The sequence below is a fragment of the Neofelis nebulosa genome, chromosome 9, assembly GCF_028018385.1.
Source record: "Neofelis nebulosa isolate mNeoNeb1 chromosome 9, mNeoNeb1.pri, whole genome shotgun sequence".
In the NCBI taxonomy this organism is placed as follows: Eukaryota; Metazoa; Chordata; class Mammalia; order Carnivora; family Felidae; genus Neofelis; species Neofelis nebulosa.
In genome coordinates, this window is record NC_080790.1 from 73,886,039 (window position 1) to 73,913,652 (window position 27,614).

Genomic DNA, 27,614 nt, shown 5'->3' on the forward strand with positions numbered 1-27,614 from the left:
CAAAAGAGAAGTTGCCTTCTCTTATGTTCCACATCTACATTTATCCTCTTCTCTTTTCCAGAGACTATCTCCCTTCTCTCTTGAAATTAAAGCAAAATTTAGATTGCATATGTGAAATCTTTTATTTGTGAGATTTCCTTTAACAAAGCCAGTTGTGCCCAATATTCATTGCCTCTGTTAATCTTTCTTCATCCACTAAAACAATTCTTAAAAAAAATAAAAACAAAAACAAACTTTCTTCATCACTTAATCTTACATCCACTGTCTCAAAGGTGCCTTACAAGGGCACCTGGGTGGCTCAGTCGGTAGGCATCTGACTTTCGGCTCAGGTCATGATCTCACAGCTTGTGAGTTTCGAGCCCTGCATCAGGCTCTGTGCTGACAGCTCAGAGCCTGGAGTTTGATTTGGATTCTGTGTCTCCCTCTCTCTCTCTGCCCCTCACCCGCTCACAATCTGTCTCTCTCTCCCTCAAAAAGAAACAAACATTAAAAAAAAAAAAGAGTACATTACATACCTGATCCATATCTAATGTTGTTTCTATCATTTCCTGAAACTTGGAGAAATCAGAACGAAGATCAATAAGAGGAGTCACAAAAACTGCCAAGAGTAATCTCTGGTGTTTTCCTAAAAGAAAGCAAAAAATAATAAAACGTTCTTATCTAAAATTTTTTTTAATGTTTATTTATTTTTGAGAAAAAGAGAGAGGGAGACAAAGAAGGCAAAGCAGGCTCTAGGCTAAGCTGTCAGCAGAGCCCAACACAGGGCTAGAACCCACGAACCACGAAATCATGACCCGAGCTGAAGTCAGATGGCTAACCGAATGAGCCACCCAGGCGCCCGAAAATGGTCCCATTTTTAAAAATTCGTGTAAGGGCGCCTGGGTGGCGCAGTCGGTTAAGCGTCCGACTTCAGCCAGGTCACGATCTCGCGGTCCGTGAGTTCGAGCCCCGCGTCAGGCTCTGGGCTGATGGCTCGGAGCCTGGAGCCTGTTTCCGATTCTGTGTCTCCCTCTCTCTCTGCCCCTCCCCCGTTCATGCTCTGTCTCTCTCTGTCCCAAAAATAAATTTAAAAAAAAAAAAAAAAAGTTGAAAAAAAAAAATAAATAAAAATTCGTGTAAGATAACAAACAGCATTTGATCCAAAAAGCGCAAATAGTGCAGCGGGTCTCCAAAGTTACTATTTACTCCTGTAAATTTAAGTCAAATTTAAGTCAAATGTGTTAAGTATTTATTTTATAGAAAGGGAAATGATCTGGCTCTCTAAGCTTCCTACTAATAAAACACTACCTTCCCTGCCTGTCTGTAATCTCCTTCATCAAGAGCACTAGAGATGCATAAACATGACATTAATTACAACTAAAGGAATTGCATTTCTTCGTAGATTTAATAACCCAAAGTCGTTAAAATAAAATGTCTCTAACTTACCTTATATCCCTAATTTCCATTAATAATACAGTGTTCCAATTAACAGAGGTTAAATCAGGTCCAGTATTTACACTGGCACTTTACTTGATGCTATTTAAGAGCACATGCTGGGGAATTACAGAAGGAGTAAGTGAAGCAACAAAGTGTATAGTGTGAAAGGCCTGAGTACAGACCTGGGTGCCAATCCCAACTCTGTTATCTCCTGGCTCTGTGATCTACGGCATGTTCTCTGAACCCCTTTCCCTTATCTATTACGATAAGATTAATGACAATAGCTACCCAGAAGAGGAATGAATGAGATAAGGCTACACAACACTTAACATAATGCTTGACACTTAACAGAAGCCCAGCTATAGTTACCATGTATTATAATTGGTTACCTTGCAAGGATTTTTTTTTTCTGATCTCCAATAAATTCTTTTACAAGAATTCTGCAAGTGATCTCTAGCATACTGAATTTTGCTTCAACCTATTCTGGAAATATCAGTAGCTCTTGATTGAGAAAATGATGAAAAGCTACTATGAAGTCAGCAAAATTGTTTTAAGAATTCATGTTTTATTAATCACAACAGCATCTACACACATTTAGAAAATAGTACCTATGTGTGAAACATTATTTAGACAGTCTATAACCAACACTTTGCCCACATAATGTCTGTTGTGCTTCAACGCCTGGTTCTTTATTCTGAATTAGCTCATATGCTATTGGTAAATAGGGGAATGATGGAAGCAAAGTGTGGAGGTGGCACTGGTTCACAAATGATTCTTTTTCCCATCCCATTAATGTTTTGAAGTGATCAAGGCAAGCGTCACACAATGGAAGAGTAAACTTAGCAACCTATGAAGACCTCAGAGTAGCTGGCTTAATGGCCAGTGTACTTGTCATTATGCTAAGATACACAGAAAAGCAGAGAATACACGAGAAGCACAAAAACATCTGCTGGTGTTTACTAGAATTTTTATTAATTCTTTACCCTGGTTCAGATTTTTAACTTTTGTGAAAATGACCTTTATTAGAAGCAAATGCCCTCACGGGGCATCTCAAAGGAGGTAACAAGAACCCTAGACTTTAAGGCTGCAAAGAGTCACATGATGCTGCTGCTGGGTACAAATGCAATGGAGACTTCTGTAGGCAACTGTTTTATTAAAGTTTACTACTGCTTCTGTTAACAATTTTTTTATGTTTATTTATTTGAAAGCATGCATGTGCACAAATAGGGGAGGGGCAGAGACGGGGAGAGGGAGAATGACAAACAGGCTCCATGCTGTCACTGCAGAGCCTGATGCGGGGCTCGATCCCATGAACCGCAAGGTCATGAGCTGAGCCCAATTCAAGAGTTGGACGCTTAACCAACTGAGCCCCCCAGATGCCCAATTAGTAATATTAAAATTTTTTTCATGTATTTTGAGGTCCACCTTAACTCTATTTTTTCTATAAGTTCTGCTATGTTTTCTAATACGACTTTGAAATAAAATATGCCAAGAATAAACATGTGGTATTATTACAGAAATATCTGTATAAACTTCAGAACCTGTCATCCTCAACATGTCCTCTAGTCCCTCAAGCATATAGGCCCACCTTACTGCAGCTCTTCTCAGAGTCAATAGGCCCCTTCTGAGCTCACTGGCTCCCTATCCTGCAAACTTTCACTAACATCTTGAATTCTTTCCCCTACCTATATTTTGTACTAAGCCCCAGGCACTGATTTCCAACTGAGTTTTTTTTTCCCCCCAATTGGTTATGTTTTAACTAAATTAATTAAATTTACTAAGCTATAATTCACATAGCAAGCAATTCTCCATTTTAAAGGGTACAATCAATGGTTTTTATTTATTCACAGATTTGTGGGACCACTGCCAATTGATTTTTGAACTCTGTCACTGCCCTCCAAAACACTAGGAACCCATACCCATTAGCAGTAACTTTCAGTTCCCCTCCAACCTCCTGCCACTCCTCCAAGTCCAGGCAATCCACTTTTGGTATATAGATTTGCCTATTCTGGCTATTTCACATAAATGGATATGATATTGTGACTGCCTTTTTTTCAGTTAGTTTTCAAGGTTCATCCATGCTGCACCAGGCATCAGTACTTCATTCCTTTTTATTGACAAATATATTCCATTACATAAAAATAGCACATTTTATTTATCCATTCATCTAGTGATGGGCATCAATTGGTTTTTTATAAACTCCATTTTTCACTAGTTACCAGTCTAGAAAGCCCTACACAATATTCTAGGGTCTTAACACAAGGACTACAGACCCTTGAAATAAAATACTACATAAACATAGAAAAGAAATAAATTCCACCTTTATTTTCTCTAACCTCTAACTGGAATCTGGCATTAACTTTCATTACTAATGTAGGCAGTAAACCACCATTAAGATGTTAGAACTTCACTCCAATCATGTTATTTAATGCATTAATAAAAAGGACTTATTTCTTTATCAAGAATTTGTTTTAGGGGTGCCTAGGTGGCTCAGCTGGTTAAGCAACTGACTCTTGATTTTGGCTTGGGTCATTATCTCATGGATTAAGCCCTGCATTTGGCTCTGCACCGATAGCACACAGCCTGCTTGGGATTCTCTCCCTCCCTCTCTGCCCCCTCCTCACTAGTACATGCTCTCTCTCTTACTCTAGCTCTCAAATTAAAGTTAAAAATTTTTGTTTTATATTTGGATGACAATATTTCAATATAACTGGGTTTCTTTTGCAACTCTATGTGTTTCATTTAATGCATTTTTTTTTATTTAAAAAAAATTTTTTTTAACGTTTTATTTATTTTTGAGACAGAGAGAGACAGAGCATGAACGGGGGAGGGGCAGAGAGAGAGGGAGACACAGAATCGGAAGCAGGCTCCAGGCTCTGAGCCATCAGCCCAGAGCCCAACGCGGGGCTCGAACTCACAGACCGTGAGATCGTGACCTGAGCTGAAGTCGGACGCTTAACCGACTGAGCCACCCAGGCGCCCCTCATTTAATGCATTTAAAAACATTATTCTGAAGAAGGGTTCATAGGCTTTATTTAGGGTCCATAGCACAAAAAAATTAAAAACCTCAGCTAGATCTTACCTCTCTGGCATCTACTCCTAACATGGCCCTTATTCTCTATCTCTATGCTTGACCACTCTAGCTCTCCTTCCCTCCATCAACAATTCAAGCCTTAGACACTTGTACTGGCTGGTCCCACTAGCCTCCCCCTATATCTTACCAGCTGGCAACTTCTCATCATACAAGTTCCACCTTAGAAGCAATTCGAGAGGTTATCCTTGACCAAAAGACCTAGTGTTTCCCCTGGCCCCAGCCAAGTCACTCTATCCTATCAATATATTATGCTTTCTTTATTGTATTATTACTATTTAAATTCTTGCTCATTGATTTATTGTCTATCTCCCTCTAATCTTCCACTATTACTGACCCTCCATAAGAACAGGGATCTTATCTGCCATATCTACTATTGTACCTCCTAGGATAAGGCCTGACACAAATTAACCATCTGTTGAATGACTTACTGAAGGAAGGAAGCAAGAGCCTGATAAGGCAATCAATCACTGGTTGGTTATTGATTTATTTATTTAGACTGAGTGAGTACGGGAGGGGCAGAAAGAGGGAGAGAGAGAATCCCAAGCAGGCTCTGCACTTACAGCACAGAACCCCACAAGGGGCTCAAACTCACAAACCACAAGATTACAACCTGAACCGAAAACAAGAGTCAGACGCTTAACCAACTGAGACACCTAGGTGCCCCTGGTCTTTAATTTTGATACACACAACACTCATCTAGCAAGGATACCAGAGATGACACAAAGAAGTAACTGTTAGCTTCATAAGTACATCAAAATGTGAAATATCTAAGTAATTACATCATTAAATAATTTCTGTAGGAACACTAGATTTGCTGCCAGCCACCAAAAGATTTTAATTTCTTGGAGTTGCTGACACCATACACAAAAATAAACTCAAAATGGATTAAAGACCTAACTGTGAGACATGAAACAAGAAAATTCCTAGAAGAAAACGGAGGCAGTAATTTGTGACATTGGCCGTAGCAACTTTTTCCTAGATATGTCTCCTAAGACAAGGAAACAAAAGCAAAAATCAACTATAAGGACTATACCAAAATAAAAAGCTTTTGCAGTGAAGAAAACCATCAACAAAACAAAATGGCAACCTACTGAATGAGACAAAATATTTGCAAATGATATATTCGTTAAGGGAATAATATCCAAAATATATAAGGAACTTACACAACTCAAGACCAAATAAACGATCAGATTAAACTGGACAGAGGATCTGAATAGACATTTTTCCAAAGGAGACAGATGGTCAAGAGACACATGAAATGATACTCAACATTATTAATCATCAGGGAAATACAAATCAAAACCACAATGAGAAATCACCTTACACCTGCTGAATAGCTAGAATAAAAAAGATAAAAAATAAATGTTAGCAAGGATATGGAGAAAAAGGAATCTTCATGCATTATCGGTGGGAATGCAAACTGGTGCAGCCACTGTGGAAAACAGTATGGAGGTTCCTTAAAAAATTAAAAACAAATATTGTATGGTTCAGTAATTCCACTACTGGTCATTTTTTACCCAAAGAAAACGAAAACACTAATTTGAAAAGATATACCCATCCCTATGTTTACTGCAACATTATTTTGTTTTATTTATTTATTTTTGAGAGAGAGAGAGAGAGAGAGAGAGAGAGCAAGCACACAGCAGGGAGGGGCAGAGAAAAAGAGAGAGAAAAGGAGATACAGAATCTGAAGCAGGGTCCTGGCTCCCAGCTGTCAGCACCGAGCCCGATGCAGGGCCTGAATGCACAAATTTGAGATCATGACATGAGCCGAAGGCCACTCAACCGACTTGAGCAACCCAGGCGCCCGTACAGCATTATTTACAATAGCCAAGATATGGAAGCAATGTTAAGTGTCCACTGATAGATGAATGAATGAAGAGGTGGTATGTATGTACACACACACACAAATACACACACACACACACACACACACACTGGAGTATCAGTCGTAAAAAAAAAAAAAAGGGGATGAGAGCTTGCCATTTGTGACAACACGGATGGATCTAGAGGGTATCATGTTAAGTGAAATAAGTCAGACTGAGAAAGACAAGTATTTTATGATTTCACTTATATTTGGGATCTAAAAAACAAAACAAACAAATAAGCAAAAAGGAGAAACAGACGCATAAATACAGAAAACTGAGGGGCGCCTGGGTGGTGCAGTCGGTTGGGCGTCCGACTTCAGCCAGGTTACAATCTCGCAGTCCGTGAGTTCGAGCCCCGCGTCAGGCTCTGGGCTGATGGCTCAGAGCCTGGAGCCTGTTTCGGATTCTGTGTCTCCCTCTCTCTCTGCCCCTCCCCCGTTCATGCTCTGTCTCTCTGTCCCAAAAATAAATAAATGTTGAAAAAAAAAAATTAAAAAAAAAAAAAATACAGAAAACTGATAGCTGCCAGAAGGATAAGGGGTAGAGAAATGGGTAAAATGGGTGAAGGGGATTAGGAGATACAGGCTTCCAGTTATGGAATGTATAAGTCACAGGGATGAAATGTACAGCATACGGAATATAGTAGACGGTATTATAATAGTATTTACGGTGACAGGCAGCAGCTACACTTTTGAGTATAACATAACATACAGAGTTGTTGAATTACTATGCTGTATACCTGAAACTCATGTAACATTGTGTCAACTATACTCAAAAAAATTTTAAGTGAAATAAAGAAAGACTATCTAATCTCAAGTTAAATGAGCAAATAACACTAAAAATCAAAACAAACTACAGGACAGTTCTGGACAGCACATAGGAGGTACCTCCTTACACATGCCCTTGTGACACTATCCTCAGATCCATGCCTGGCCCTAGTCACAGGTCAGCTAAATCAGACTGTTCAAATAGTCCATGACTGAGAAACTCAACCTAAAATCTATATTAATTATGAAGTTGGCCTATTCTATTAAATATTTTGGTAAATGGTAATAAAAAGACCTGAGTTTTAATTAACAAAGATTTAAACAATTTATTCTATGCCTACATTTCCTTGACTAATTGTACACAAATTCTTTGTATTATCAATTCTAAACTAAAAGTTTTATTAACATAATTAAACTTTATCTGATCCCTTTAATAGATTTATGAAATAGATTTAAAAGTCCAGATAAGTGGAATAAATACTAGTAAGACACTGTTAATGAAAGTTTAAGTATTCACACAAATATGAGGCTGGAGCCGATAAATTACCAAATTAAACAAAAAAGCCAAGCGCAGGTGAATCATGGTAAAATGTCTAAGTAATCAGATAGCTCTGAATGACGACCTCTGGCACATGGCCATTCCCGCTCTTCTTTCACTGCCATCAGCACTGGTCAGCACTCTACAGTACGGGCCTCTCATCCTTCCTCATGCCCCACCCACTTCCTTCACTCATCTTCTCTTGTCAGCTTCTCCAGCCACGTCATCCCTTTTGTTTAAGCACAGCCACCTGTCTCAGTCCCCCCACATGCAAGTAATACCTTCTCTGACACCATCCTCATTCTCCTTTATGACTACTGTCATTTTGACAAAATAGTACTTTTCTATATTGACTTTTTCTTCTGATTTCATGGATTATTTATGAGTATCATTTTATACTTGTGCTAGTCCCTGTGAGATCAAAAGAAACCTATTGGTCTCTGCCCCCAGTTCCTGGCACAGAGCTCCTATAAACCTTGTAATTTCCTAAGTGTGTTTTTTTTTTAATATTTGTTTATTTTTGAGAGAGAAAGAGAGCAGGTGATCACGGGACAGAGAGAAGGGAGACAGAGAATCTCATTTGGGGCTCGAACTCACAAACCATGAGATCATGACATGGGGCAAAATCAAGAGTCAGACACTTAACCAATGGAATCACCCAGGAGCCCCCATAATTTCCTAAGTGTTAAGAGCACTAGGAGCATCTCTTGTTCTAAAAGGGTGACTCTAGGGGCACCTATCAGGGTCATGAGTTTGAGTCTCACATTGGGGTAAAGTTTACATACATACATACATACATACATACATACATAAATAAATAAAGGTGGGCTCCTGGATGAGGGCTGGTTACCAGACAGACCAAACCATGACTAGAAGCTCTAGATGTTCATCTGTATCCTCTAATGAAACTGGTAAATATGGTTCCCTGATTTCTGTGAGCTGCTCTAGCAAATCAGGAGCCCCTGGGTGGCTCGGTCAGTTAAGTGTCTGACTTTGGCCCAGGTCATGATCTCACAGTTCATGAGTTCAAGCCCTACACCAGGCTCCCTTCTGTCAGAGGGAGCCTACTTTGGGTCCTCTGTCTCCCTCTCTCTGCCCCTTGTACACTCGTACTCACTCTCTCAAAAATAAATGAACATTGAAAAAAAAATCCAAGGAGGTTATCACAGGAATCTTCAATCTATAGTCAGTTGGTCTGGTGTCTTGTGGGACTATGCCCTTAACCTTGGAATCTGGTATTATTTCCAGGGAGACGATATCAGAGCTGAGTTACACTGTAGGACACCCAGCTGGTGTCAAAGAAAATTGTTTGGTGTGGAGGGAAAAGTTCCAAACATCTGGTGACTAGAAGTGCAGTGTTCTGTATGAGAGCAAAGGAGAGATACAGGAAAAAGACTCACAGGAGAAAAACTGAGTTTTCCTTTACAGTCCCAACTTCATAAGATTATTTTTCCTTTCTCTCACCCATCACTTATTATAGCAATTTTCTCATTTAATCTTTTGGTACATATTCTTGGGCTAAGAGTCATATTACCCTTGTATTTCTGTCCCTCCATCAAATTACTTCCACCCAGATCCCACTAAACATTTGCAACAGAATATACTAACCACTAAAATACATGGGGCGCCTGGGTGGCGCAGTCGGTTAAGCGTCCGACTTCAGCCAGGTCACGATCTCGCAGTCCGTGAGTTCGAGCCCCGCGTCAGGCTCTGGGCTGATGGCTCGGAGCCTGGAGCCTGTTTCCGATTCTGTGTCTCCCTCTCTCTCTGCCCCTCCCCCGTTCATGCTCTGTCTCTCTCTGTCCCAAAAATAAATAAAAAACGTTGAAAAAAAAAATTTAAAAAAAAAAAATAAATAAATAAAATACACTAACTAATCACCATAATAGAAAGCAAACAGTGTTGGTGAGGATGCAAAGAAGTTTTCTTCTAAATCCTGTGACTGGAACTATAAATGAGTACTACCTTCTTGGAAAAGTAATTTGTCAATATAGAATTGCTTGCTGGTAAAAAGGCAGACCAGAGGACTTCTTCCTGTAGGTTACAGGAAGCAATTAACGTGTTCTGAAGGGGAAGAAATGACATGATCAAATGAGATGAGCTAGAAAAGATAACTATGGTTTCATTGAGGAGGATGCACAGAGCAGGGGAGGAAAAATAGCAAATGTGAAAATTTTAAGAAGTATATTAAACAGAAACAGATGATTAATTGGATACAGGAAGAGGGAAAAGTTATGCACCTCAGCATGAGTGCTGTTACAATAAAATTTATCAATAAAATCATCTGGATACTTATAGGAGCTGCTTTAAGCACTATCAGAAATTTGCCCTAAATGCACAATATTATTTAGATTTTGCCTCAACTTTTTAATTTTAAAAGATACAAGGGGCACATGGGTGGCTCAGTTGGTTAACTGTCTGATGCTGGCTCAGGTCATGATCTCATGGTTTGTGAGTTCAAGCCCCATGTTAGGCTCTATGCGGACAGCTCAGAGCCTGGAGCCTGTTTCAGATTCTTTGTCTCCCTCTCTTCTCTCTCTCTCTGCCCCTCCCCTGACCATGCTCTGTCTCTCCCTCTCCCTTTCTCTCAAAACTTAAACATTTAAAAAAAAAAAAAAAAAAGATACAAGGAAGAAGGGAAGACAAGTATATTTTTCAAATAACTATTTCTTACAGGAGAAAGATGATTTAGAGTAGAGCTTCTATCACTCAACCCAAGTCAGCTTTGTAGACTGTTGCTGCCCTCTGCTGTCTCAGAATTTACTTTTATTTTTTTTTTAAGAATAACATTAATATAACTTTAAACCTAGACTTAATCAAAAACAAAAACATCACAAGGTGATAGGAGAACATACTCAATTTCTAGCAATATACTCACATACTTAAAAAAAATTTTTTTAAGTCATAATTCTGCTTTTAAACATAGTGAATTTGGTTCATTTTCCTCATAAGTTGGCCTCAGTTTTGGCTCTCTCCATGAAATCAGTAAACTAGGAGCTATGTTAAACTCATCAAAATGTCATTCTGTTATTTTGTTTTGTAAGATTTTATTTTTAAATAAATCTATTTATTAGATTTATACCCAACAATGGGCTCAAACCATAACCCCAAGATCAATAGTTGCATGCTCCACCGACTGACCCAACCAGGCACCTCCATTCTGTTGGGGGTTTTTTTTAGAGAAAACTCAGATTAGTTAGGTTCCTAATGACTAGGGCACACCTGGAGTATCCAATATTCCATGTTATAGAAAGAAAAGAACGTGGCCCTTGGTACCACAATATCTGGAACAGTCTTCCTCCCCTAATATTCTCTAGGCTAGGTGACTTAAATACCTTAAAGCAGACATCAGTTGCCAAAGTGGATAATGTGAAGCATTTGATCAGATAATGTTACGATCTCTCAAAGGTCTATATAACTTAAGTGTAACCCCCAAAAAGTAGGAAATTACTGACCTGTTGCAAAACTCTCCTTGAGTACATGAAGCCCCATATATGCAGGAGGAAGAGAGCCAAGCTACTCTCAAGACCAATTCCTAACTTCTGTGCTTATCCCAGGCAATGAAAAAGATTCACCAAAGAATGGGCACAAGAGTATTTCTTACCCTTTCTCTTGGAGGGGGAGGAGTAGTTTATATATGCTTTTGAATAGCTGATGAAAATTACAGATCTTTTCCCAGAAAAGACATACACAAAATCTTGTATGAAATGTCAAAACGCTTCTAAGAATTCATTCAAAACTCCCAGCTTTAAAGTTCCTGGTATTGAACAGAAAAAGTGCCAAAAACCGAACTGGGGTGGGGGGAGTCTTAAGGGAAAGGCAAAACATAGAAGGATCCGGCAATTCTACTGCTGGGTATATATCCAAAAGTAACAAAATCATTATCTGAAAGAGATATCTGCACTTCCTTGTTCACTGCAGTAGACTTACAACTAACAAGATACAGAAATAATCTAAGGGTCTACTGATGGAAAAATGGATAAAGAATGGGGCACCTGTGTGGCTCAGTCGGTTAAGCATCTGACCAGCTCAGGTCATGATCTCACCATGTGTGAGTTCTAGCTCCGGGTCAGGCTCTGTGCTGACAGCTCAGAGCCTTAGAGTCTGCTTCAAATTCTGTGTTTCCCTCTCTCTCTGCCCCTCCCCCACTCAAGTTCTGTCTCTGTCTCTCAAAAATGGATAAACGTTAAAAATAATTTTTTTAATGGATAAAGAAAATGTGGTGTATATATACAATGGACTATTACTCAGCCATTAAAAAAAAAAGGAAATACTGGGGTGCCTGGGTGGCTCAGTTGGTTAAGCGACCGACTCTTGATTTCAGCTCAGGTCATGATCTCAGTTCATGAGTTCGAGCCCCACACTGGGCTCCATGCTGACAGAGCCTGCTTGGGATTCTCTCTTTCCCCTTCTCTCTCTGCCCTACCCTGCTCTCTCTCAAAATAAATAAAAATACTTTTAAAATGTTTTAAATTTTTTTTTAAATAAAAGAAATCCTGCCACTTGTGATAACATGGTGGGCACTTTGCTAAGTGAAGTAAGTCAGGCAGAGAAAGTCAAATACTGTATGATCTCACTTACATGTGGAATCTAATTAAAACTGAACTCAGAAACAGAAAATAGTGGGCATCTGACTCTTGGTTGCAGCTTAGGTCATGATCTCTTGTTTGTGAGATCAAGCCCTGCGTCGGGCTCTGCACTGACAGCACAGAACCTACTTGGGATTCTCTTTCTCCCTCTCTCTCTGCCCCTCCCCCCCCACTCTCTCTCAAAATAAACTTTGAAAAGAAAAAAGAAAAAAAGAGGAGCATCTAAGTGGCTTCGTCAGTTAAGCATCCGACTTCAGCTCAGGTTATGATCTCACGGTTCATGAGTTCAAGCTCTGCATCAGACAGATCCTCTGTCTGCCCCCACTTTATGCCCCTCCCCCACTCATGTGTGCTCTCTCAAAAATAAACATTTAAAAAGGAAAGAAAGAAAGAGGGGTGCCTGGGTGTCTCAATCAGTTAAGCGTCCAACTTCGGCTCAGGTCATGATCTCACAGCTCGTGGGTTTGAGCCCTGTGTCAGGCTCTGTGCTGACAGCTCAGAGCCTGGAGCCTACTTCAGATTCTGTGTCTCCCTCTCTCTCTGCCCCTTCACTGTTCACACTCTTTCTCTCTTTCAAGAATAAATAAATAAATAAAAAAAATGAAAGAAAGAAAGAAAGAAAGAAAGAAAGAAAGAAAGAAAGAAAGAAAAGAAAAGAAAAGAAAAGAAAAGAAAAGAAAAGAAAAGAAAAGAAAAGAAAAGAAAAGAAAAGAGAAAAGAATGGTGGTTGCCAGCAGCTGGGGTGGGGAAAAGGGGGAAGGGGGTCTAAAGGTACAAACTTCCAGTTATAAGATTTAAGTTCTGGAGATGTAAGTACAGCATGGTGACTTACAGTTAAAAATACTGTACTGTATATTTGAAAGCTGCTAAGAGATTAGATCTTAAAAGTTCTCATTGCAAGAAAAGAATTGTAACTATGTGAGGTGACAGATATTAACTAAACTTACTGTGGTAACTACTTTCCAATACGTACGTATATCAAATCATTATGTTGCACACCTAAGCCTATACAGTGTTATATGTCAGTTACAGGTCAATAAAACTAGAAGGAAAAAAATTATCAAACTCAGCATTTAAAGCTGGTGTGATAAGGACTGGACTGTGCTGGCTGGATTTAGCAATAGTAAGTAACTTAGCAAATGCCATTTCAGTGCTGTGGTCAGGGCTGAAAGGCAGCTGAGCAAATGGAAGATGGAAATGTAGGCTTTCAGAATCTTGACTAGGAATGGAAAGCAAAAAAGAGGTGTAGGTACAAGAAGAGTACAGGAATAAGGATTTTTTTTATTTTTATTTTTTTTTACTATGAGAAGGAAAAGATGTAAGGTTCAAAATAACTAGAAGTGGTTAAGAGTGAATTAACTGTTTACAGAGCCTACCCCCATGATAATCTGATTATCATAGCCCTAATACTGGTCAATCCCCTTGTGCTTCCAATGGATCCTATTGGAATGGGGCCAGAGAATATGGAATCAGAAAAGCACAGCACTATAAAAGATATTCTTTTAGTAGACGAGGAAACTGAAGCACAGGGAAGGTAAATGGCTGCCTAAGCCACACTAAAGGAATGCAGAAACAGGAAAGATAAAGACCCATTTCCTTTAATTCCACGTTAGTGGAACAAAATGCAAGGGCATTTAAGTCTCATCAGTCTGCGGAGGAGCCTTGGCTTGAGTGGGAATACTTCTTCCACAGTGGTACTTTAAAATAAGCAGCACTTAGGTATCTTCTACACTTTAAGGGAAAAGGTCATCATGAAATTTAAATTAAATCTATGCTTATTTTATAGCTCGTCATCATAGAGTTGAATTTTTTAAGTCTGTCTGAAGAAAAAGCTTTCTCATAATACTGAATGGTTTAACAGTTCTAAGGGATGGTGATTTTTAACTCTAAAACTTAAAATGCTTTATGTATGAGACATATAACATCATAATCACTGAACTGTTGTAGAAATTTAGGATTCACTTAAAAGTTAAAAACTACACTTGTAAGAGCAAACTGATTTTATCCATACTATATCAGTATGTAAAACTCTGCTCACTTCATTCTGGTAACTTCACTGTGACATCAACTGTTAGAGATCATCAAAACTTTTTGTCTTAACTTGATTTTATAGGTGTGCTGGAAAGGTTCACTCCAGCAAGCCTGGAATTAGCCTGAATGGTTTTCTTAAAGTTCCTTTAGGGCAATGTTCCCTGGTCAAGGCATCAAACATATCCTGTTGTTCTGTAATCATAGATCTGAGGAAATTCAAGATTGTTTGTTCAGCTTGTCAGCACTGTTTTTGATTGATGATTTGCAAGAGTCTCAATGAGGCCTCCTTGCACTGGAAGGTTCTGCTATACAGGCTAGTTATAGAACAGGAAAATGCCCACAAGATCAGGAAAATATACGAAAAGTCCAGCAAGAGGCAACCTGGCTCTTGGCTTCAGCTCAGGTCATGATCTCAGTTTCATGAGTTTGAGCCCCACATATGGCTCTGCACTGACAGTGCATAGTCTGCTTGAGATTCTCCCTCTCTCTCTGCCCCTCCCCCATTTGTACCCTCTCTCTCTCTCTCTCTCAGAATAAATAAACTTAAAAAAAAAAAAAGTCTAGCAAGACTCCATTTTAAGCTCCCTAGCTCCAAGGTGTTCTGCACACATTGGTGGTTCCTAATGTGAGAGAAAAGTGCACCTCACCAAGGACTTTTGAAAAGGAAGGACAATAGGAGCCTACAACTGACCTCCCTGGACCCCTGCTGTGAAACTTTGGCTGTGATACATTATCCTTATGTTAGTGCTGCTGCTAGACTGCACCCCTTTCCTTCAATAAACTGTAGATCTGAAAGCAATGTCATTTTGGGCCCTTGAGTCTTCTATGGCAACTGAGCCCTGCTAGTCCAATAAACCCACTTACTCTGACATTCACTTGTAAAAAGCAAAAATTATAAGTTGTCTCATGATTCCGGACTTCTACAACATAGCTACAGGTCAATACAAACCTGTTATTAGAAAAACTTGAAGTGAGTTACCAGACCCAACTTTGTAAGGACAGTATATTTGCTAAGTATATTGAGAGTGAAGGAAAACAGTAACAAAATCATTGTTACCTTCATATTTTTCCAGAGCCCGAATAACATTAGGGAGTTGATTTATACCCTGATAGAGTCGGTAACAATCTTGTAAGTTTGCTGCCTGTCTTTGAAATTTCTTGGCAAGTCGGTTAAGATCTGGAAATCGACGAAGTAAATCCTCTTGTAAACTCTGCCTCAATTCTGCATCTTCTACAAAAGCTTCCACTAAATTTAGTCTGAAATAAATTACATTAGAATTAATGTTAAACATTTTGGCTTAAAATTAAAATCTGTCTACTACGTACATAAGAATCAACTAAATTAACTCAAAAATTCCACACAGGAAGCTTGAATCTATTCTGAAATGTAAACTTCCTAGGATGGAAAGCTCCATAATAGAAAATGTAAGCAGTTTCTGATTAGTTAATAACCAAATTAATGTTTAGTTAAGTAGTAGTATCAGAAGATATAACACATACCCATTTCATCTGCCTTTCATCGAATTGCCATTTTTTAAGCAGAAGAATTTCATTATTGGGATATCGTTGTTACTGACACATCAGTGAACATGTAAACAATAATCTTCAATAAAACAGAATTACAATTCAAGAATGTTGCCAAATCCAATACTTATTCTATCAGAAGGTCTTATAAATTTTCAGAATGCATTCTAAAATTACCTTTTGACAGTACAAAGCCCCAAATTTCTTTTTTTTTTTTTTTTTTTTTTTTTATTTATTTTTGGGACAGAGAGAGACAGAGCATGAACGGGGGAGGGGCAGAGAGAGAGGGAGACACAGAATCGGAAACAGGCTCCAGGCTCCGAGCCATCAGCCCAGAGCCTGACGCGGGGCTCAAACTCACGGACCGCGAGATCGTGACCTGGCTGAAGTCGGACGCTTAACCGACTGCGCCACCCAGGCGTCCCCCAAATTTCTAATTAAAAAGCAAGTAAGTTTATTGCTTCCCCAAATCAATAAATAAAATCTTGGTCTGTTCTAAGAACTATAAAACATGCAGCTCATATTACTTTTGCAATTTATTGTAATCCGTGGCTTTCCATTTTCTTCCCTGTAACTCACAGCAAGAAATGTTTTTACATCATGATCCAGCATATGCATGCATAGATATCGTAGGAGGCATAACACGCCACCTCAAAACATGCTACTTTAGTGTCCTTAAGGACTATTTTGAGCTGACCACAATTAAGAAGCAGAAAGAAAAGCTCTCTGCCTTCTCCCCATTTGCCTAAAAGCAGGACATAATTTACAGATGTCCTCTCTTCTCTCTTCACCAGACAGGACAAAAGTTAACCACAACTTTAGACCCTTATCAGCCTGGAAACAGTACCAGAGGAATCCACACACCAAATTTTACTTACTAGCCTTTACCTATCATTAGTTTCCCATCACTTCACCTTAGGAACTCAAAATTCTTCTCCTCTGTCTAGTCTCTTTGAAAATTTATTGTTCCTTTGCTAAGATGCTATATATGTCCAAGTTCTAATCAACCCCGAGTCACTCATCTGAGTGCTCCCGTGTATAAGCATAAACTTCAGTGTGTTTTTCTCTTGCTAATCTGTCTTTTGTCAGTCTAATTTATAGAGTCTCTGCCAGAGAACCTAGAGGGTAGTAGGAAAAAAGAAATTTTCCTTACCTACAATATATAATTAAAATAGGTCTGGGATGCCTGGGTGGCTCAGTCAGTTAAGTGTCTGACTTTGGCTTAGGTCATGATCTCGTGGTTTTAGAGTTGGAGACCCACACTGGGCTCCGTGCTGACAGCTCAGAGCCTGGACCCTGGTTCAAATTCTTTGTCTCCCTGTCTCTGCTCCTCTGCTCGTGCGCTGTCTCTTCCCTCTCTCTCTCAAAAATAAACATTAAAATAAACAAATAAATAAACAGGCATGCCTGGGTGGCTCAGTTGGTTAAGTGTCCAACTCTTGGTTGGCTCTTGGCTCAGGTCATGATCTCATGGTTTCGTAAGTTAGAGCTCCACATCAGGCTCTGTACTGATGGCAGGGAGCCTGATTGGGATTCTCTCTCTCTCTGCCCTTCTCCCACTCACACTGTCTCTGTCTCTCTCACAAATAAACAAACTATTAAAAATAAATACATAAAACAGGTTTCACAAACAATACTTACTCCTACTATATGTAATGGACTCTTATTTTTCTCTTATATTTAATTTGTCAAAAATACTAGTTTTCACCCAATGCACTAATTTCATAACCCACCACTTGGTCACAACGTGCAGTTTGAAAAACTATGTTGTAGAGGTTATTGCAACAACACATATTTCAGTATAGCCAAAAGGTAAATTTGAGTAATCAAAGGTAGAGAAGGGGCACCTGCCTGGCTCAGTCGGTAGAACATGCAACTCTTAATACCAGGGTGGTGAATTCAAGCCCCACATTTGATGTGGAGCCTACAAAAAAAGGTAAGGAAAATAGCCATGGGCATAACAGATGGTCCTAGGTGCAGAAGGCTATCAATGAGCAACCATTTTCCTTATATTTGTAAACTATATGAGCAGTAAATTAACCCTCAAATTACATAAGGACAGAGAAAGGAAACAAATCAGCTTTCTAAATTTCTTAAGTATTTACTTAACTCTCCATCAGCATTTATAATTCCTCTATCACCAAAATGCTCATCCAGCATATTATATGAGGGGAAAATTATGCTGCCCCCACAGTAATCACATGATGACCACATATATTTAAAGCAAGATTTCTGAACCTCAACAATACTGACATTTAAGCTAGACAATTCCTTGTTGTGAGAGGGCTCTCTTCTGAGCTCTTTATTTTTTTTTTTTTAAGTTTATTTATTTTTGAGACAGAGAGAGACAGAGCACGAACGGGGGAGGGGCAGAGAGAGAGGGAGACACAGAATCGGAAGCAGGCTCCAGGCTCTGAGCCATCAGCCCAGAGCCCGATGCGGGGCTCGAACTCACGGACCGCGAGATCGTGACCTGAGCCGAAGTCGGCCGCTTAACCGACTGAGCCACCCAGGCGCCCCTCTTCTGAGCTCTTTAATAGCATCTCTGAGTTCTACACACTACACCCTCCAGTGATAACCCCAAATGTCTCCAGGCACTGCCACATGTTCCCTTGTGGGGAAAGTGCCCCAGGTTGAGAACCACTGGTTTAAGGAAACTTGAATAAAAGTTCACTTTTTAAAAGATGAAAATTAACAGAAAAATAACTAAAACTCTATAGAATGCCAAGATAATATCTAGGCAGCTGGCAGCAGATATACGTGCTATGGCAAATGTCAAATTAGTGGGGGGAAAAATCTGCTACTAAGCCGGTATTATACTGTGTACTAGTCACTGGGGCTGTAAGTACTTACTACTCCAGAAAAGATTTCTATGGTTGTACTCTAAATTTAAAAGACAAACCAGAATTTGAACACAGTCAAGTCCCATAATCCAATGAAACAAACATGGGCCTTCCTACCTAAGCCTCTGGCTCTAACTGAGCATCTCCAAGGCTGGTCTAAGATCACCAGCATGGAAGTTACTTAGAGGTGGATAGTACAATATTCCTGGGGGTGGGACTCAGCTGTGAAATTTCTACGAGCTTCTTATGCACCAACAGTTTGATAAAGCCTCAGTCTTAACAATCACAAGAAATCTCTGAGTTCTCATGATAAAGCAGGGAAAGCAGTGTTAAGAGGGTGAGGAAAGGATAAAAGAAACCTGATGCTTGGCTGACCGACCCTTCATCTTTCTTTTTCTTTTGTTTTCCCAAGACTTTCGTATCCTTAGGCTACTCTCAGGTAAATGTTAAGAATCCACAGAGAAGATATTTCTGATTAAGAATCTTCCCATGCTGGGGCGCCTAGGTGGTTCAGTCGGTTAAGCGACAGACTTCGGCTCAGGTCATGATCTCACGGTTCATGAGTTCGAGCCCTGCATCAGGACTCTGTGCTGGCAATTTAGAGCCTGGAGCCTGCTTCAGATTCTGTGTCTCCCCCTCTCTCTCTGCCCCTCTCCTGCTCACTCTCTCTCTCTCGAAAATCAACATTAAAAAAAAAAAAAAAAAAAAGAGTTTTCCCATGCTTCTTCCCTATTCCAACTATGTTATCACTGTTTCCTCTCAAACTCACCAGGGAATGGGTCTTACGTCATCAACACCACCTTTTGGCCCATACCACCATCTTCCAGTAACCTGCCAAAATGACCAACACAAAGGGCAAGAGGGGCACCTGCTATGTTCTGTAGGCCTTTTAGAAAACAGAGACGGTCCTTTAGCCACATACATGCACATGTACAAGAGATGATAATGACACTGCAGACATCAAGGGAATGGCACTGTTCAAAAAGGAACGCCCCACAAGTGTTACCATGGCAAAACTGGAAGAGTCTCCAGTGTCATCCAGCATGCTGTTAACAATGTTGTGAACAAACAGGGGCAAGATCCTTGCCAAGACAACTAGTGTACATATTGAGCATATTAAGCATTCAGCTTCCTGAAGCCTGTGAAATAAAATGATCAGAGGAAAAAAGGAAGCCAAGAGAAAGATACATGGGTCCAAATGAAGCACCAGCCTGCTGCACACAGAAAAGTTTGTAAGAACTAATGGAAAAGAGCCTGAACTGCTGGAACCCATTCCCTATGAATTCATGGTATGACAGAAGGAAGGAAGGAAGGAAGGAAGGAAGGAAGGAAGGAAGGAAGGAAGGAAGGAAGGAAGGAAGGAAGGACCACCCTCTAGACTGTAAAAATGTTTCTCTTCATTGAGTATAAGTGCAGTATCCCCTCCTCCAAAGAAATATTTAAAGCAACCTTTGTGTCCTTAAAAAATAAGTAATTAACACTGTTTAAGAACATTAAATTTCAGTAAGAATATTGAGAAGTTGAACAGTACAGGAATGAAACCACTTCTGAAACATATAGTACAAGGCAATACACACCACCCCCTCGGTTTCTGGCCCAGGTATCATTAAAAGCCCAATAAATTACTAGTTTCACAAGTCTGTTCAGTACACCATTTCAGAAATAATTACAGTGTCAGTTTATGTTCTGGCTAATAAAGTTTTTAAAAAGGACTGCTCTGCTAACTGTTTCTATGACAATGCCACTCTTAGAGAATCACAATTTTAGAAGCTCCAAAGTTACTGTTGGCATAACATAGTATACCTGTCAATCCTCAATAAAATTACTCAGCTATACACAATTTGACACATTAATTTGCAAACTGACTGGAATAAAGACAATTTTTTAGGGTAAAATTCGGACAGAATAAATCATGAAATTAATCATGAAATGTTTTCGTATGTTAAAATCCACATTCTGTCCTTTCTTTAAAACTAGCATTTCTGATCTTTCGTTGTAAAAATAGTTGACTAGAATTTCACGACAGCATATTTATATGGCTGAGAACAAATTTGGTATGGTTAAATGCAGCGAGAGCCACTCATCTGATGCATATTCTGGTAGGCCTGAGAAGATTAAAAAAGAAAGAGTATGGCAAGATATAAAGAGAGGAAATGCTTTTAAGGAATATTCAATCTAGTGGAGAAGGACATGCTCCATCTTACAGTTAGTGCTGAGTAACAACTGAGATACAAAATGCAATGCAATGTGATGCAGATAAGTAACTAAGGATTCCTAGGGGAGCTAGGAAACTTCACTTTGGGGTATTTCATTTGCCTGTATTTTGAACAGTTGGGATTTACAGAGCTAAGACTTGGGGGAGACAACTTGGGATGGGAGGCCACAGCAGAAACTTGAAGGAAGAAAAGTACAGGATGCACTGGAAAACTGAAGCAGAGAAAAAATAGGAAAAAACTATGTCCAGAGGTAAAATGAAAAGGTTGGCTTTGGAAAGGAAAAAGCACTATCTCTTCTTTTAAGAGCCATGGAGTAAAGACTGAAAATACAGATATATTTTGAGATTACAAGGATTAAGGAGGAGATCATCTGTTCAGAGGCAGAAGGCAGCTGAAGGCTTTCAAGGAAAGTAAAAAATTGGGGGTTGGTCACTGTAACTTGTCATGTAGTAAAATAAGAGGAGACATGCTCCAGGCCTGGGCCAGAGGACAACGCAAAATGCTGCAGGACCCTGGGCCAGGTGGACCATGGATGGCATAGAAGTGACCTTGGAGCAGCACTTCAAGGAAACAGTGAAGAATCCATCCACTGTTGGGAGTCCTGTGCACAGGTTCACAAGGACTTAATCTGGGCTGCCATGGGACCCTGTCTGATGAGCATGCTGGGGTGCTATCTATTTTAGCCCAACAAGTAGCGAGCTAACCTCAGACCCCACTGATACTCCTGTGGAGCATCTAGAATCAGATAATGGGAACATTATGATCCAAAAACAGGACAGAATCACAGTGACAATCACAAAATGGCCTCTTGACATCTCACGTCAGTTCTCCAGCAGACTGTCATAGAGGCTCGATTCTACCTACGTTAATGATCTTGCAGAACTATTCAAGTTCCAGTAGTTAGACCATTTATTTGGTGTGCATTAGGTACTTTTCTATTAATTTTAGAATTTTAAGCTGCTTTTTGACACTCAATGGACTGACTTATCAAGATATTAGTAAGAAAGGATCATGTTTTGAAGCAGGAAGTCCAAGTCACTTTGTACACAGAATTTTGATATGTTTAATAAATCTGGTCAGAGGAGGAAAAAAAGTAAGAATTGAGTAGCAATGAAAGCCAGCAACTCTTAATTGAGAAAGACAGCTAAGGAGAGAGGCCAGCATGACAAAGGGCCAATGGAGCACAAGAAATTCTATGGTGCCTTTGAAAGCACTGGAAAGGCAGTGCCTTTGTGGTGCAGACTGAATTGGAGGCAAATGAACTTCAAAGGGCTAGGCAGATCAGCTCAGAGCAGAATAAAGCCTTGCCACTAAACCTGATTTAGAAGCAAAGAAAATAATGGTGGGAAAGCAATGGAACATAAGCCCTCCGGCTCTTCCTTAGAGGTTAGAGCAATGCTTCACCGTTATAACGAAACTACACTCACTGTATGACCTCCAAACCACTGTTTCCACAAAACATGGACTATTAACTAGTTTGCCCTGGCACAAAAATATAACCTGGAAAGAAGTCTAGGGACCTTAGGAGTACACTGCCTCAAAAAGCATGATATACTATCACCTAAGCATCACCACGGCTTATCTAAATTTACAGGACCAATACTTTTATTCAGAGACTTAGGTTTCTAATAAGACTGTTACATTAATCATACTAAATTTTACATAAAAAGAAGTAATTCAATTTTAAATTAGAAGGCAGTAAGAATACCAGATTTAATATAAACAAAATTTTTCACCAGCAATTTAATTTTTTTTTAAGTTTATTTGAGAGAGAGAGAGAAAGCACAAGCAGGGGAGGAGTAAAGAGGGGGAGAGAGAGAATCCCAAGCAGGCTCTGCACCATCAGTGTGGAGCCCAATGCAGGCCTGGAATTCACCAACCTTGAGATCATGATGTGAACCAAAACCAAGAGTCAGACGCTTAACGGACTGAGCCACCCAGGCTCCCCCATCAGCAATTTCTTAGGAGTGAACTATTTCATATGCTCACTATCATGTATTCAATGTTCTTTAGAGAATTCTAACTTGAAAACTACCAAGACTTCATATGAATCTATGGAAAGACAAAAACCAAAAACCTAGAAGATTAAAACAACAGTCGTAGTATATGAGCAAAAGTGAGGACTTTGGGACATTATCAGAAAACAAGTGATGGGACACCTGGGTGGCTCAGTCAGTTAAGCATCTGAACTTTTGATCTTGGCTCAGGTCACGATCTCACAGTTCTTGAGATCAAGCCCTGGGTCAGGCTCTGCACTGATAGTGCAGAGCCTGCTTAGGATTCTCTCTCCTCTCTCTCTGCCTTTCCCTTGTACACGTGCATGCCCTCTCTCTCTCAAAATAAACTTAAAAAAAAAAAACAAATGGAAAAAATAGTAATATGAATAGTTCTTTTTTTAATTCAAGTATTTTTAATTTATGTACAAAGAGCTAGCTAGCACTAGGGTAGGTATCCTGAACATCTGCAGTAAGATGGGTACCTTGGATGATGCACTCAAGGAAGTTCACTTAACCCAACTTAATGAAGCCAGTATCCTTTACATACTGATGGAAACACTACTGGCACATACTGAGGCCATATTTCTGGACTGGACCAGGCAGGTTTATGCAAATGTGGCAAAGAGAATCCTGGCTGAATTTTTTCTATATATACACTTCTGTGTTTTTTTTTAAAGTAAATTCTGTCCACAATGTGGGGCTAGTACTCACTACTCTGAGATCAAGAGTTGAACACTCTACCAACTGAGCCAGCTAGGCATCCCTGGCCAATTTTTTTTTAGATGACTCCAGTAGAATGACCCTTCTTGCTCTCTCAGAAGCAACAAGGCAAAAGATGGCAGTTATTATAATTCCTAATTTGTTAGATAAAGTACAAAAAAGAAGAAACACCTAGATACTCACTCCTAAAAGGTAATAACTTATCATTCTCACTGGAGATAAAAAGTATTTAAGCCATTAGCTAAAAATAAGCAGCATTTGTAGTCTCTGTGCAAGTAGGTTTTAATGAATGGAAACATGAGCATGACAACATATAAAGCAATTCCATGGATTTAATTTAAATAAAAGCCAAAATAATATGTTTCCTTTCTGGTGTTAAAATCCAATTTGGATCAAATTAAATACCACTGATAGAAGCAATAAATACAGTATAGCAATTAAGTGCAAGGGCTCTGGAGTCAGGCTAGCCTGGCTTTAAAACCAATCCCACCACATCAGAGCTGATGAATAGCAGATGCTTAGCAAAGTGCCAGACACAAAGCAGATACCAGTCTTATCATCCTCCTTCTCCTAAGAGCTTGGTAATAACCTAAAAGTAATCCCATTTTCATCATTATTCCTGAACCTATCAACTGGGCTACTGTCCTTGATAAGATGTATCCACCAAACTCAGATCTTATCACATCTGTCCCTACCTCTCCTCTAATGAAAAAAGAAAAACGAAAACTTTTCCTTCCTTAACAGAATTCACCCAACAGCAACAAAATTTTAAAAAAATTTTAACGTTTATTTATTTTCGAGAGACAGAACATGAGCAGGGGAGGGGCAGGGAGAGAAGGAGACACAGAATCCAAAGCAGGCTCCAGGCTCTGACCTATCAGCAGAGCCCAATGCAGAGCTCAAACCCAATAACCCCGAGATCATAATCCAAGCCACAGTCAGACACTCAATGAACTGAGCCACCCAGGTGTCCCTAAAATGAACTCTTGGGGCACCTGGCTGGCTCAATCAGTAGAGCATGCAACTCTTGATCTCAGGGTCATGAGTTCAAGCCCCATGCTGGGGGTAGAGTTTATTAAAAAATAAAATAGGGGCACCTGGGTGGTTCAGTCGGTTAGGCGGCCGACTTCGGCTCAGGTCACGATCTCGCGGTCCGTGAGTTCGAGCCCGCGTCAGGCTCTGGGCTGATGGCTCAGAGCCTGGAGCCTGCTTCCAATTCTGTGTCTCCCTCTCTCTCTGCCCCTCCCCCGTTCATGCTCTGTCTCTCTCTGTCTCAAAAATAAATAAAACGTTAAAAAAAAATTTTTTTTAAATAATAAAAAAAAATAAAATAAAATAAAATGTATTTAAAAAAGAAAATTAAATAAACTCTTCATTTACAGACTTCCACTACTTACTCTTCTGTGAATCATCCCATAACAATGTTGACAGTAAGAAACAGAAAACTTGATTTGACTGTTACCCTGAAGAGATCAATCCTACATGCTCAGAGAAGGAGGCAATGAATTCGCCCTGAGAACCCTGAAGGTGTAAACTAGGAAGCCAGAGGTATCACAGCAGATAGAACTGAGAAAGGGAGATAAAACAAGGGGACTGTCCAAATAAGAACCTGTATAACGAGTATAACTTTCTCCTCCTAATCTGTCAATTTCAGCATTTGGTCTTGAAAACCAAGGGCTTTTACGCTTGCTGGCAAACAAAAAATTTCTCACCAAGATGAAAAGGAGAAAATATTTCTTCACACCTTACAGGTGCAGAAAAATAGATCATATTCTGACTCATAAAGGCATCCTTGCAAATCCTATTTCAAATTAATAAGCCTTATAGACTACCAGATTTTGGAAATTATTGCTATGTGCTGTGAAGAAACCTTTATCCTCTAAAAAAATCTAATTTTCATATCTTCTAAAGTAATTTGTTACTGTGGTAAATAATATAAAAATGACATCTCAGGTTTCAGAAGAGTTTTAACATACGTGCTCTAGTTGTTAAGCCAGAAGGGGACAAGTGTCACTTGCTCTGTTCACAGGAGACCAAGGTTAAAAATATAACCAATGACCTAGCGCTTCAGAGTTAAATTACCTAATTTTTCTAAAAAAAAAAACAAAACAAAACACTAAAAGATGAGAGACAATAGCATAAAATTTTGCTTGTTTATAGAAAGACTCTCCATTAAATGATACTCAAAAGCTGATTAAGACTGATTGCTCTCAGAGCAACGATGGCAACTCACATACAGTACAGTAAGAAATGTGTCCCTTGAGCTGTCGAACATAGAGGCCCTGAGAAAGAGATCCCAGGGAATTGGGGGACAAGAGGAGGAGAATTACCACTGTGTAACCTTCTGTTTGAATCCTGAAACGTATACATGTTATTACTTATTCACAAATAATTAAAATTAAAAACTGTAAACCGCTTTAATTACTTGCAATTATCTAATCCTTCCTATTTCTTATTTTAAGTTACTAAATCCCACTCTTCTTCCCAGTAAACCTGACTTCAGAAAGTCACCATAGCATCTCAACTTCTGCATTTCCTTGTTTTTTGTTTGTCTGTTTTTTAAGCAGGCTCCATGCCCAGTGTGGGGCCTGAACTCACAACCCTGAAATCAAGAGTCACATGTTCTACCAACTGAACCAGCCAGGTACCCCTCAACTTTGGCATTTTCTTTTTTTTTTTTTTTTTTTTTTTTTATTTTTTCAACATTTTTAATTTATTTTTGGGACAGAGAGAGACAGAGCATGAACGGGGGAGGGGCAGAGAGAGAGGGAGACACAGAATCGGAAACAGGCTCCAGGCTCCGAGCCATCAGCCCAGAGCCTGACGCGGGGCTCGAACTCACGGACCGCGAGATCGTGACCTGGCTGAAGTTGGACGCTTAACCGACTGCGCCACCCAGGCGCCCCATCTTTGGCATTTTCAATAAAATACCAGCACATCCACAAACCACTAACCTCCTGAGTTATTTTTATTGTAATGCTCTTTGAATCCACAGGATTAACACTCAGTTTGGTAATTATTTACAGGGTGTCTTATACGGATCAACTATTTTATGTATGTCTGGCAATGTCCCAAATAGTCAAAAGATCATTATGCTTTTGTATATCATCAGCATTCAGTAGGTATTCAACAAATTCTTGAATGATTTGACATCGTAGCCATAAAAAAATTGAATCTTTTACCCATTCTGGCAGTGTCACTTAATTTGCCAAATGGAAAACATTAGGTACAAAGTAAGGCCATTAGAAACAACCTAATTATTGGGACATCTGGGTGGCCCAGTCAGTTGAGCATCCAGCTCTTGATTTCATCTCAAGTCATGATCCCAGGGTTATGGGATCAGCCCTGCCATCAGGCTCTGTGCTGAGTGTGGAGCCTGCTTGAGATTCTCTCCCTCCCTCTGCCAATTTCCCCTGCTGACTCTCTCTAAAAAAATAAAAATAAATGCATTAAAAAAAAGAACTTAATTATGGAGAAAGGTAAAATAAAGTACATCTTGTCAATAAAATATTGTGTACTTAGTAAAAACTAAAAATGTTGATTGAATGAGGGGTGTCTGGGTGGCTCAGTCAGTTAAGCAACCAAGTCTTGGTTTTGGCTCAGGTTGATCTCACAGTTCACAAGATATAGCCCAGTACTGTGCTATGCACTGACAGTATGAGCCTGCTTCGGATTCTCTCTCTGCCCCTCCCCCACTCACACTCTCTCCTCTCTCAGAGTAAATAAATAAACTTCAAAAAAAAAAATGTTGAATGAGAAGATAAAACAGCAACAGTAAAAAATGCTTATGAAAATTGACATATAAGTGGGAAAAATTGGGGCACATAACTATATTAAGATTTACAACTATGTTTAAAAAAAAAAAAGATTAATATAAGAGTGCATCATCTAAAACAACTCCATTTAGGGGTGCCTGGGTGGCTCAGTTGGTTAAGTATCTGACTTCAGCTCAGATCATGATCTTGAGGTTTGTGAGTTCGAGCCTCACGTCGGACTCTAGGCTGATAGCTC

The 27,614-nt window shown here is 39.5% G+C and overlaps 1 protein-coding gene across 2 annotated transcripts in view; it reads right to left on the bottom strand.

The window, feature by feature from the left end:
• MSH2 (mutS homolog 2) overlaps positions 1-27,614 on the bottom strand; it is an 82,675-nt gene that overhangs the window by 32,727 nt on the left and 22,334 nt on the right. The window contains exons 1-3 of one of the 2 annotated variants that reach the window (XM_058684182.1): positions 15,804-15,909; positions 15,361-15,560; positions 516-625 (exon numbers count right to left, since the gene is read on the bottom strand). In XM_058684182.1, coding sequence (XP_058540165.1) covers positions 516-545 — 30 coding nt within the window. In that variant the 5' untranslated portion in view covers positions 546-625; positions 15,361-15,560; positions 15,804-15,909. Of the gene's footprint in view, positions 1-515; positions 626-15,360; positions 15,561-15,803; positions 15,910-27,614 lie in introns of those variants that run through there. The other variant, XM_058684181.1, reaches the window with a different exon arrangement.